The sequence below is a fragment of the Mercenaria mercenaria genome, chromosome 16, assembly GCF_021730395.1.
Source record: "Mercenaria mercenaria strain notata chromosome 16, MADL_Memer_1, whole genome shotgun sequence".
NCBI classification, from domain to species: domain Eukaryota; kingdom Metazoa; phylum Mollusca; class Bivalvia; order Venerida; family Veneridae; genus Mercenaria; species Mercenaria mercenaria.
In genome coordinates, this window is record NC_069376.1 from 41,706,291 (window position 1) to 41,719,997 (window position 13,707).

General features: G+C 35.6%; 2 protein-coding genes across 2 annotated transcripts in view; one reads left to right on the forward strand and one right to left on the reverse strand.

The window, feature by feature from the left end:
• Positions 1 to 3,216: 3,216 nt before the first annotated feature.
• LOC123539569 (tripartite motif-containing protein 66-like) lies at positions 3,217 to 11,616 on the reverse strand. Its single transcript, XM_045324209.2, has 7 exons — positions 10,568 to 11,616; positions 9,454 to 9,512; positions 8,881 to 8,939; positions 7,247 to 7,374; positions 6,565 to 6,652; positions 4,095 to 4,218; positions 3,217 to 3,468 (listed from the first exon to the last, which is right to left on the reverse strand). The coding sequence occupies exons 1-7, from the start codon at positions 11,463 to 11,465 to the stop codon at positions 3,370 to 3,372; spliced, it is 1,455 nt and encodes a 484-aa protein (XP_045180144.2). The 5' UTR covers positions 11,466 to 11,616; the 3' UTR covers positions 3,217 to 3,369.
• Positions 11,617 to 12,006: 390 nt separating this feature from the next.
• LOC123539568 (zinc finger protein 768-like) overlaps positions 12,007 to 13,707 on the forward strand; it is a 129,605-nt gene continuing 127,904 nt past the window's right edge. Inside the window, exon 1 of the mRNA XM_045324196.2 lies at positions 12,007 to 12,144. The gene's annotated coding sequence lies outside the window, so the exon portion shown is untranslated. The remainder of the gene's footprint in view (positions 12,145 to 13,707) is intronic.

The window sequence follows — 13,707 nt, forward strand, 5'->3', positions numbered from 1 at the left end:
TAACCTGTGACCATTCCTCATCTTCAAACATCACCTGACCTCAGTTTGACCTTGACCTCGTTTTGGACTTAGGTTGCTTTGTATGGGCCATCTCTTGGTTTACCAAATGGGATCGTTTCGTCTAGCATCAATACCCCTTACTAGAATGAATTGATACTAATGCAGATGTAACCTGTGACCATTCCTCATCTTCAAACATCACCTCACCTCAGTTTGACCTTGACCTCATTTTGGACTTAGGTTGCTTTGTATGGGCCATCTCGTGGTTAACCAAATGGGACCATTTCGTCTAGCATCAGTACCGCTTACTAGAATTACTTGATACTAATGCAGATGTAACCTTTGACCATTCCTCATCTTCAGACATCACCTGACCTCAGTTTGACCTTGACCTTGAACTTGACTTCGTTTTGGACTTAGGCTGCTTTGTATCGACAAGGCTGCCACAGGGGGCATCAAGCGTTTATTGAACGCAGCTCCTTGTTTATAAATTTTGGTCAGAATGTTTGTTATCATGAAGTCTTGGGCAAGTTCATATCTGGGACATGTGGGGTCAAAAACTAGGTCACTAGGTCAAATCAAGGAAAATGTTTGTTTACACTCGAGATGCCACATTTTTTGGTCCAATCTTACTGAAAATTGGTCAGAATATTTGTTTCCATGTAATCACTAGGTAAAACATGTTTATACTATTATTTTATGTTACACAGGGGAGTGACCTAGGGCCATCTTGGCCCTCTTATTGCAATATAGCTGCAAAAACTTTAATCACCCAGATGTGGTATTACTTAGTCAAATGGTAGTGTACCGTTTCATACATGTACCTGAAAAGGTAGGCATGAACTGTTTCAATACTTGTACCAGTATGCAATGTATTTGATGCTTGGAGAATTGTTTCAGTATGTCAAAGGTAAAGTCTTTTAAATGGCTCATAATCTAAAATACATTTGTATTAATTTCCTTTTTCAAAAGAATGAAACACACACATAAATGCTACAGAAGTTGCGTCATTCGAAACAGTCCATGTCTTAAGTTTCATGCAACATGTGATGACCGTACGGTATCATAAGACTTAATTATACCAAGCCAATGTGGCTAAAGTCTTTGTTGCTCTATTGCAATCAAAATATATCAGTGGATCACTCTTCTGTACAACCATTAGAAGTGCTTTGTTGCCGAATTAGTCTAGTGGTTAGGATAGGATGTTTGCAGAATTTGGATATAAATTGAACTTTTACATAGCAAAAGTTAATACATGATTTTACAAATATATTTAGCCTTGGTATAATTGTTTGTTTGTCAAGGAACCCTTGTTAACTGGATTCAACGCATTTGAAAATGTATTTTCTTTTTCAAAATAAAGAAGCATACACAATTCTAAGGGTAGGCGAAATCTGATTTTGACTTGCTTGTCCGTTTATGTTAATTGCTATTTTGTTCTTGTCCGTATGAAAGTTATATAGTAAATTTTGGTCAAAGTTCACTTGTCCGTACGAGCTTTGGGACAACCTGGGCAATACGGACAACTGAATTTGCCACCACTGTTAATTATTAGTCTGATACTTACAAATGTTACAAAAGTTGCATGATTTGAAAGAATCCATCCCTGTCAGGGGACAAACGAGAACTGCACAATATTAGAAGACTAACTGTGACTGAAGTTGTTTTTGCTGCATTGTAATGAAAATATGCATGTGATATACCTTCAGATTTGCCTAAGGATGTGTTTCATTGCGGAACTCATTCAATGATATGGACAGGACGATGGGCTACATTTTGGAGAGAAATTGAAACGTAATATACATGGCCTGTGAAATATAGTTGATGCTGGTTGATTCGGCCTACACACACAAATATTCTATTCCTTTTTCAAAAGAAAGAAGCACACACAAATGTTATACAAATTGAATGAGTCAGTCCAGCTCAAGCCTAAGAACCACACAGTTAGTGACTTAGTGAAACCGGGCCACTGTGTCTAAAGTGTTTGTTGCTTGTTGTAATGAAAATATATTTGTGCATTTACAACGAGAACTAAAATAAGAGGAGATTTGTCGCCGAATTGTTTCATTGGTTAGGGCCAAATTTGGATAAAATTCGAAATTTTTGATATCTTGCAAGTGTGTCTTTAAGCATTTTGTCAACTTTATGATTTTGCAGTCAGCTTGACTGAGTTTAACAACAATTGATTCATTTCATGGATTTTCTGCATTCGTTCCAAGATTATTTGGCATGAAACCATTCAGTCCTCTCTATTTCTTGCAAGATTGCTCTCATATAATGAGACCTTAGCAATGCAATCCACAAACTATGTGAAACTAATTTATACCAGACTTAAGAAAAATAAGTTCCCAAACGTTTATCGTAGAATAACCCGAGTTTTTCGTTCTTATGCGTAAGAATATATCACGAAGGCCGTAGACCTGAGTGATAAATTGTTTCGCATAAGAACGAAAAATTCGGGTTATTCTACGATAAATCACACTTGGGAACTTATTATTTCGATTCTAACACGACATACTACAGTGGAACTTCCGAAAACCGGACCTTCTGAAAACCGGAAACCTTTGAAAACCGCACTAAACTCAAGGTCCCGTTTTTTTCTGTTCTTATTTCTATATATTTTTAACCTCTGAAAACCGGAACTTCCGAATTCTGAAAACCGGACGATTTTTGAAAGACCGTTTATATTTTAACACTAAAATTGACTTCTGAAAACCGAACAGCAAAATATTTGCCAGATATAAAGTGCCACCTGTCCAAAAAAGCCCCAGGCAGGTTGACAACATGTTCTTTTGATTATCTTTTAGCAGTAGTCGTTCATTTTGACGCTTTATAATCACAATGATCATTTGATGCAAAAGTAAGAAAGTAATCGGCGATTACTTTCATTTGTATTCAATTTATGAAAACGTGATGAATTAAATATCTTACGTGTGAAAAACTTTCTGATGTTTGAATGAAAGAAAGACCGGTGTTTTAATTGTAGTATCAACAGTGTTAGAAAATCATGGTAATATGGTAACTCCTTTTTACGACCGAAATACGCACCTGGATCGGATGACGTCATTGCACGCGAGTGGTTTATTGCAGAATAACCCGAGATAGATGCTCTACATGTATGTAGGTTATTTGCTGGTCGTGTTAGAATGTTAATTTTATAACTGTATTTGTCTCTTATGTAGTGAAACAATTTTATGCTAAACGATAACTCAAATGTTTAGATTTCACTTTTATTTGCAGCAAGTACACTAGATTTCTTCCAAAAATAAATTAACACAAAAGTCAGATCCCTCATTTTGCCTCAGGTGTGGGCTTCATCTTTTATCCAGATGTATACAGAGCCTGTTTGTATTGTGAACGCCATGTTCATTATTTTGCCTCAAGTGTGACTTTGACCTTTTGTCCAAATGTATCCAAAGCAACTGCAGGGAACACTCTATTGCTGTACGTAAATGGCACATCACCTATCTGGAAAGGAATGGAACAAATTCTTGTCAAATAACCGAAGTCCAATTTATTTCCATATTCTCCCATTACAGAATAGGCTTGAAATCTAAATATTTTGAATGCGTACATTATTAAAAATATAAAACAAACATCCGTCACGTTTCATTTGTGAAAAATGCTTATTATCCAATTCTACTTTTACTTATAAATAAAACTAGCTGTAATTGTAACTAATTGTATCAAAGATTTCGTAACTCAAACGGCATCCTCTGCATACCGCAAAAGACAGATTTGAGCCGCACCATGAGAAAACCAACATAGTGCGTTTGCGAACAGCATAGGTCCAGACCAGACTGCGCGGATGCACATCTGCACAGTCTGGCCACGATCCATGCTATTCGCTTTCAAAACTCACTGCAATTAGAGAAACCATTAGCGAACAGCATGGATGCACAGGCTGGACTGGATCCATGCTGGTCGCAAACACACTATGTTGGTTTTCTCATGGAGCGGCTCATTTATACTTGGTTTTTCTCTCTTCCTACGACAATGCTAATGATCATTACTAAAACGGTATACTATCTCGCGTACTTCCTTATTCAATGTATGACAGTAGAATCAACAAGAATATGGAACACCAGTCCTACCTTCATACTATTTCTTGTGAAAAATACACTCGATGGGTCGGTTAGAGAAATACCGCACCCCATTTTATCCCCTTCACAACATGCAGGACCAAAATGTTTTCCTGTGAAACTCTGGATAAATAGGCTGAAATGTTAAAAAAAAAATTTAGCGTTCTTAATCTAAATATACAGAAACAGTGTTTGATAATATTATAGCAATTAATTAATGAGAATAAGAAAAAACTACGGATGTATATTGCGATCCTGGTTGTGCTTTTTTATTATAAAATTTTAAGTTTAAACATATTTTATTGCTCCTTTTTTATAACATGCACAATTATAATATATAATGATATCAAAAGTAGCAAAACCACGAGTTCTAGCAACATCAGTAAACGGTTCTCCCCGACAATATTTCACAATAGTTGTATAGCAGCTAGACGGTTACATACCAAAAAAAGAAGACCAATTGTCAATATTGTTTGAAAACAAGACAAAAAGAATTTAAGAGAAGGAAGAAATATTGTTATTGAGAGTTCAGCATCCTAATTATTAATTTATTTGGGTTTTACGGCGCACCAACACAGTATAGGTTATATGGCGCCAACCAGCATCCTAAGGCCATCCGGGGTGGCACAAGTAGTATCGGTATTGCTTTACTGCCGACAGACATTGGGGTTTTATACAACATATATTATATATATATATTTACACATATATATTCATTATCTATTTTCAAAGCGTTGAGAGGACGTTATGTATTTCTGGACTTCGCTGAAGATCACTGAGTTTTCTTTATCGGAAAGAGTTTCTCTTCCATACAGGAGAGTATCTATATAGACTTAATGGATGAAACGTACGTGTCGCGCGAAAAAAGTTGTATTCTTAAAAAAATAATGTTCTGCATCCTCCATACTGTTTCCACAATTACAAGTAGAGTTTATCCTCAAATTATTTCTACAAAGATCTGTATTAAGATTACTACAACGATTTCTGATGCGTGCATGATGAACTGCCAGACTTCTTTCTCCATTTAGAAAAAAACTTAGGAACAATAGGTGGTTTAAATTTGTTTTTAAGACGAGATTTAAAGATATTTAAATTATCAGCATTCCTTATAGATTCTTCTAAATTATTCCAAGGGTCTATCGAGGATGGAACAAAGGAATTCGAGAAAATATGTGTTCGACGTGATATCATCACTTAGTTTCACTTATCGTTTCAAAGAGAGTATGGTGTAGAATTCGCGACATTATTAGGAAAAGATCTGCAACATAGCTAAGCACAATGCCACGGTGAACTTATATACGGTAACTAATTTCTGTATTTTTCTTCTATCTGATAATGATACCCAACCTATCCCTTTAAGAAGTCTTTCAATTGAAACATATCCCGTTAGACCAGTCACTACACGGGCAGCTTCGTATTGTAATTTTTCAAGCGATGCCTTATCATTTTCTGTGCAGACATCCCAAACTATTGAGCCGTATTCGAGAATTGGTCGCATATAGGAAATGTAGATTTGATAAAGGGACGGACGCTGGTCTTTACTCAAGGAGAAAATCATTACTTCAGTTTTATTCGGATTAAAGTTAACCAAGTGTTGGTGAGACTATTCTTGTAATATGCTTAGATCTCTATTTAAAGTGTTTTCGGTAAAGTTTAAGTTGTTGGAAGAGACGGCTAGAGAACTATCATCTGCAAAAAGACGGGTTATACTTAAGAGGTTTTCTGCTATATCACTTACGTATAGTAGAAAAAATAAAGGGCCAAGGACCGATCCTTGGGGAACTCCAGCTGTGGTATTTTTTGCGTTTGAATATGTTGATTTTACAAAAACTTTTTGACTACGATTAGAGAGATAGTTTTCAATCCATTGCAAGAGTTTGCCATTAATCCCATATTGACGTAATTTGAAAATTAGACTATCGTGCCAAACCCTGTCAAAAGCTTTAGAAATATCACAAAACACCATTGTCTTTTATCAAAAGCTTGACATATTATAAAATTGGAATCTAATGGACAAAACACACTTGGACCTTTGAATTCTTCATGTGAGGAAGCAATTCAGCTTGCTTACAGAAGGTCGGTGGATTTACCTAGGTGCACGCTCTTGATGAAATAATGCACTGATGAGCACCTATGGGTCTTCTTCTACCAATAAAACTGGAAAGTCAGCGAAAGAGTTTACCATTTTATTATACTTGTTCGTTTGGTAGTTCGGAATAGATTTTAGTCTTTTTAAAAATATTATTTACTGACAAAGCACATTTCACGCCAGTTTTATATTTAACTGCATGCTCTAGTCCTTTATGGTACATGACGACCAAAGGTGCTCCTCTACGCCTTTTGTTCATGCGCTTGTTCAAATAAACCCATATATAGTGAAAGATCAACTTGTGAAAACAATGCAAATATTAGGGTGGCCGTTTACCTAATTGAGTCGTAACACAAACTTCTACTGAAGTGTACTACTGTACTGTTTACTTACCGCCCATCGTCAGAATGATAACCTATGGATCCCTTTCTCCATCCAGGAAAATTATGCTTTGGGTAGTCTGCTGGTACAAGTCCAATACCTTGTATAAAAAACACATTTCGAACGTAATAATTTACTTTTTTATCACGTTTCCTTTAGGCGTAAAAAAATGTTTGTTTCCGGTATCCCAACCTATCCTATTTTTTTTTGGCCCGACCCTAAATGTTTTTATGGCCTTGGAGAATATTTTTTCAACTTTTTAATAAAAAGTTGCAAAACTGCACTTTTTATGCTTTGAACATGGCCAGTGATGTTAGAAATCAACTTACTGATGCTCTAAAGGCATAACATCCTTATTTGTATTCATTTTTTGACAGAAAAAAAAATAATTTCCGAAAAGTCTCCCTTAATAATAAAAATTCCAAAATAATCCGGCCTACCTACCCTATTTTTAGCATGTTACCGGAAACAAAGATTTTTTAGGCCTTAGCGAAGCGGAGATATGCATGTTAGCATAGACCAACCTATTTTGTGTCTTGTAAATGATTCTAGTGAAAGATTTAGCAGCAAAAAATCACTTGTTTTTCTAAAACAATTCTTGATATGTCTGTTTCAGTTGCTACAAAAAATAAAGATCGTGACTGTCTATTTTAACAAATATTGTTGTTTACAGGGAATGTCAAGTTCAATTTACCTATGGACCCTCGACTTCCTCCACTTTTTACAATTTCTATTTCGAAATAGCTTCCCTTGTCCATTCCTAAATCACCGATGAAAAGTCCGTTTGTGAGTTTCAACGTGTATTTTCTACTATCTGTGAAACTGAAAGCAGCAAAGTATCTCATTCAGTACATCCATATCAAGTAGACGTCTTTTAGGGGTATCAACAAACAAAGGCCAAGGTCAAAATTTGACAAAGAAAGTGAGCCCGCGACTTTTTAGAATGTTTGCAGCTGTTTAGCAAACTAAATTTCCCTATCCGCACAACAAAAAGGATTAACAGGAAAACAGAGGCCCATACAACCGAAATTTCCTTATTAAATGCGATATATTTTGACCCTGTAAATACCGAAAATGCTAAGTATTCTATTTTGTTAACAATTATTATTGCTGTCATAATGTAAAGCTGAGTTCTGAAATGCGAAGCATGTTTTTTGCACAGTAAGGACATTTTTCATATTTCCTCAGATTTTTAGCTCAACTATTCAAGGAATAGTAGAGCTATTGGACTCACCCATGCGTCGGCGTCGGCGTCTGCGTCGGCGTCCCGATTTGGTTAAGGTTTTGTATGTAAGCTGATATCTCAGTAACCACTTGTGGGAATGGATTGAAACTTCACACACTTATTCACTGTGATAAACTGATCTACATTGTAAAGGTTCCATAACTCTATTTTGCTTTTTTACAAAATTATGCTCCTTTTTCGACTTACAAATTCTTGGTAAAGGTTTTGTATGTAAGCTGGTATCTCAGTAACCACTTGTGGGAATGGATTGAAACTTCACACACTTATTCACTGTGATAAACTGACCTACACTGCACAGGTTCAATAACTCTATTTTGCTTTTTTACAAAATTATGCCCCTTTTCGACATGGAAATAGTTGGTTAAGGTTTTGTATGTAAGCTGGTATCTCAGTAACCACTATAGGGAATGGATTGAAACTTCAAACACTTATTCACTGTGATAAACTGACCTATATTGCACAGGTTCCATAACTCTGTTTTGCTTTTTTTACAAAATTATGCCCCTTTTTCGACTTAGAAATTCTTGGTTAAGGTTTTGTATGTAAGCTGGTATCTCAGTACCCACTGATGGGAATGGATTGAAACTTCACACACTTGTTCACTGTCATGATCTGACATGCACTGTGTAGGTCCCATAACTCTACTTTGCATTTTTCTCAAAATTATGCCCCTTTTTCGACTTAGCAGTTTTTGGTTACGTTTTTGTATGTAAGCTGGTATATCAGTATCCACCAATGGGAAAGGATTGAAACTTCATGCACTTTTCACTTTATGAGCTGATAAGCACTGTGAAGGTTCCATAACCCTTTTTCCCATTTTTACAAAATTATGCCCCTTTTTCGACTTTCATATTAATTCAGTTGACAAGGCTGTTGAATAGTCGAGCGTTGCTGCCCTCCGACAGCTCTTGTTTAAAAAGAAATATAAATAAATTTGAACGACTGTAGTAAATTTTAAACAAACTCGATTACTTATTTTTTGTCAGTTAATTTAAACACGTGAACAATATTTTAGGAAAATTCGTAACTTCACAGAAATCTTTTTTATGATCGGTCGTAGTACAAAAGTATGCAACTGGTACCTCAAGTATTCCCCATTAACCTCAAGGTTGTCAATGCGCAATGATCGTCTTTCCAAGGACTGTAATGTAAAAACAAAATTGAAATGACCAATTTATCATGTACATTGATAAATCAAAGGAAGTAACACTTAACCGGCAACGTGATCTCATAGATACTTAAGCTTAGATTCGTTTTTTTTTACTATTGTGTAAATAAACATACGCATTCTTATGTTTGCGTATAAAGCTTTAGACATTACGAAATGATGCTAACATTAAATTTTGAAACTCACTGAAACATTTAAGTTTGACCACAGAAGACTGCGATATATTTCAGAATTTAACAATTTTTATTATTATTATTATTATTTGATAAAGTGATACATGTAAGATTGTTAGACATATTTATACACTTCTTTCAACATCTTACATTTGCAGTAGCAATAAAATAAAACAAATCTACAAAACTATACTTTCAAAGCAAAGAACGCACGCAACTAATAGCATGTCTGTATATTGACCCCGAATGCTTTAAATACTCTGTATATTAAGTGCAGATCGTATTATAAGATATAAGTAAAATCCTACTATTACCTCAGACTTTTCGCCACTAGAAGTCTTGGCATCAATGTCTTTTTCAAGTGCCTTTGCTTCTGTAATTACAGTAATATTCAATTTATATTTTGTTTACATTGTATTTAAAATACTTTGCATAACGGGTGGGGTTTCGACGATTTATATTTAAGATGGTGACGTGACTGACGGTGATGTGTTAGTTAATACCGTTATCAGAAATCTTAAAATAAAAGTATTTCCAAGGGATCATGCAATAACCAGTAAATAAAGTATTAAAACGATCCTTTGGAAGCAAAGAATGCAATCAAGAAGAATTATGGCAGACTTGGTTTGATTTTAAAAGTCTGTTCATGAGAAGTGATCATCGGAAATGTGCAACACCTCTCACGCCCCCTAGCACCGGCTTAAGCGGAACTCTGTTACAAAGCGGAACTCTGTTACACATATGTTGAATGAACTCCATGATCCAAAAGGACCAGAAAATATAACAACACTGAATCCAAGTACGGGGAAACTTTTTTACAGCCGCCGGATAAAGACTACTTTCAGTATTGACACGCTGCGGTAAATGGTATTGAATCGGTCAAGTGTGCCTTAGTTTTCTTTACAACAAAATTTAAATGATTCTATTGGAATCCTCGTCTTTGCTCAGTATATCTTCATTCTCAGATGTAAAACAGGTCTGTTCATATTTTTTATATTAAAACATATAAAATTTAAAAATGTAAGTATTATGTTAGACTGAATTTACCTCACATAAGAATAATATACACTGACGAGATATGAAAATGCATCAAACATATGCCTGAATTAATTTTTACTACAAAAAGCACCACCTTGAAATGTTCAACACGTACACATCTCGATACTCTATACCTATTTTGTTCACATTTTATCATCGCAACAAAAATTAACACAATGGGTATAGAGTATCGAGATGTGTATGTGTTGAAAATGCTTTTTGTAGTAAAAATATATCCAGGCACATGTGTTGCGTTTTCATATCTCGTCAGTGTATTATTGACTTCCAGATTTTTAACATGTCCAAAATCTATATGGCTGTGAATATTGATTATAACCATAGACCATGTTAACAGCTGATGTATTTTTTAAGTTATTTGGCATCATTTACCTGCACGGTATTCGTTGGTGCGTGCTTTTTGCATGCAGCCAAGTACACAGTCGTCTTCAAGGATGGACTCAACGGTGGCGTTTCTTTGAAAAATGTACTGTTCGGGTGAATTTCTATCATTAATACAATCCATCTGGTTTCTAATATCTTTAAGCGTTTGTTTTATTTGTTTTGTAGCAATAAACAACTGACTTGTGTGTTCTTTGCATGATTCTAGTTTATGTTTCATTGACATCAATTCATTTTCAACTTCATAAGCTTCTTGTTCAAGAATATCAATATCGGCGATCTTCTTAGATTGCAAATCATCAACTCGGGTACATAATTCATCGGTTAGTTTGTTCACTTGCTTGATAATATCATCTCTAAATGTTTCTATTTCAGATTTAACTCTTGAAAATTCATCTCTAGCCTTAGTTCTTTTGTTTCGAATATCTGTTAAACATCCTGTTACTTGTGTACTGAAACGATTGATTTCTTCCAAGTTGTTTTCCAAGTCTTCACAAAAGCTATTGAACTTAATTGCGCTTCCGTGAATATATTCTATTTTGCACACTTTATGTTCCAGAATAATACAGTCTGCGCATCCAACTTGATCGTGAGTTGGACAATAAAACTTTATTATTTCATTGGAATGCTGTTTGCATTTGACAAGCCCTTCCTCAGAGGAACTGGATCTATTTGCTACCTTTTCAGAGAAGTCTAGCAATACGTGATCTCTGCAGATTTTCCCCTTACGATGGTGGCCGAAACAAACTGAACACATATTTTCCTCACATTCTCGACACCAACCGCTAGCAGCTGTATATTTTCCGTCATCTTCGCACGCTTCACACGTTCGTTCTATATATTCCTGCGATCCCTGCTCACAAATATATTTCGATTTATGATCTGTCATATTTTTTAACACTAGTTTCCTTCTTGTATAATGTTAATGCAGTTTTATGAACTATTTAGAATTCCAATAAACCCGGTACAAATAAATCTGATAAACACTGTTGATATTTACACCATTAAATATGTTGATACAATCATATCCGGAAATCCAGTATTAGGATGTAAACAAGACGGATACATGTCTAATGTCACAAATGATGTCCAAGTTGTGTTATTCTTCACAATCTTTAAATCTTGCATCTTTTTCACAGGATGTCCAACGCACAGTCAACAAGTGTTGAGACTATGTTTTATATATTTTATAGAGGATCCAGACATTTTGTGACTTCAAAAATATTTAGTGTCTAAAGTGTTTATGGCAAATAGTTTAATTCTAACGTTCATTTTAATTTATACATGTATTGTTGGGGAAAATTTATTTTTTCTTAACATACCTGCATTGGATTTTTTTCTTCAAAGAGGCTACATGGAACATTTTCCGTTTGGAATATGTGTCAACTAAGCTTCTAAATGTGCCAGTGAATTCCTTGAGTTTCAGTGCTCTTTCCAGTTAAGCTTTGATATGTAGGTGGCTAATAATGCGCAGCAAATCCGGTTTGCAGTCACATATCTGACTAGCAAACAAACATAAACAGAGATAGAGTTCTAATGAGAAGGGTATCTCCCAAGAACGATCAGTGGTAAATATGCCAAAATCAGAGTTTAATTAAAGACACGTCACGGCTGAGATATTTTGTTTCCAGTATATGTGCCTATTAGATAAGTCCTCAATATCTATGTGAACATAAGGGATGTGATTTGTCTAATTGCAACCGTGAATGTCCCTAATTAGTGACAGATGATTGAAACAATAGAAATTAGAAACTTAAAATAAAGATGTTTTGGTCCATCTGTTCCCAGTCCTTGACTTGGTCCAGTATGTGTCAACAACCTGGATCAACAGCTCTGTCTGGGTTCCGGTAAACTGGTCTGTCTTCCGGGAAACATTAACTTAGGATGGCATAGACGTCCGAATTCCAGAGGCAGCGGTAGCAGCCTTCCATTCTACGTTCTGGTACCGATACTGCATTGGGAAACCCAGATATAGAATTTTACATAAGGCTAGTTTGGGTGAACCTTCTGACTAGACTTCAACGAAGCAAGTATAAGAAAACACATGCGAAACTACTCCTGTTTGTTTTTGGACGAGTACAACCTTCGGGCTGTTAGTCATTTACAACGACTCACTCCAGTATGACGCGGAAATATGCCAGAAAGACATTCTGTAATGCGTGTAAAGTTATGTGATGCATTCAGCCAGGAAGGGTTCTCAGATTTCAATTTGGAGACAGTATGACTATAAACTAAGCTATAGGCCAGTTAAGTGGTAAAGCGGAATGTCTGTAGGCCTTTAAATTTTCCCACTATCAGTAAAAAGTTTTTTCTAACATACTTAATCGTGACGCATGTAAGCAGTATAGCAACCTCCCACATAGTCTTTGAAGTTCATACAAATCACTGTTCTTCTTTATCAAATCCTTCAGCACAGGCCAACAATTTATAATTAACTGAGTTTTTAGTTTGAAGTTCATACGGTTAAAGTTAACTTGAAATGAATCCATCAACTCTTTTTCAATATCTGCTATGATAGTAACCCTAACTGAGTCAAGTATAGGACATTCTAACACAAAATGTTGCGCAGTCTCCGCACAGGACCAACAAAGTTGACAAGTTTCATCAATGTTATGCTGGTTAAAACTTTTACGATTAGTCTGTAGTAGGTATGTTCCCGTTGTTAGCCGGAGTTGAACTGACTGTCTTTCTACTTCTCTTGCAGAGAATTTATTGCTGTACGAGGGGTGAACTTTGCCTGGAATATAGGGGTCATTTCTGCAGTAAAAAAGTGATTTGTAAAGAGGGATGATTGCGTTTATCTTCTCAGCCCAGTGTTTATAAACATTCCTGTGTACCTCCTTTTTCCAGCGGAACTTTGTAGTCGGGGTCTCTAACTGTTCCTCAATGGTACCAAGATCGTATTTCCACATTAATTTATGAGTCTCTGTTAACCAACTCTTACTTTCAATGGATTTGACAGCACACTGCCTTATCAAAATTTGCCTTTCCATACTGTTCTCACTTTGATTAACTAGATTGTTAAGGAACGTCAATATTTTGATATCAATTTGTGCTTGAATGGGAAGGATTCCTGTGATAAGATACACGGCCTGGTTTGCAACATTGTTTGGTATCAAAAGTAGCTCCTT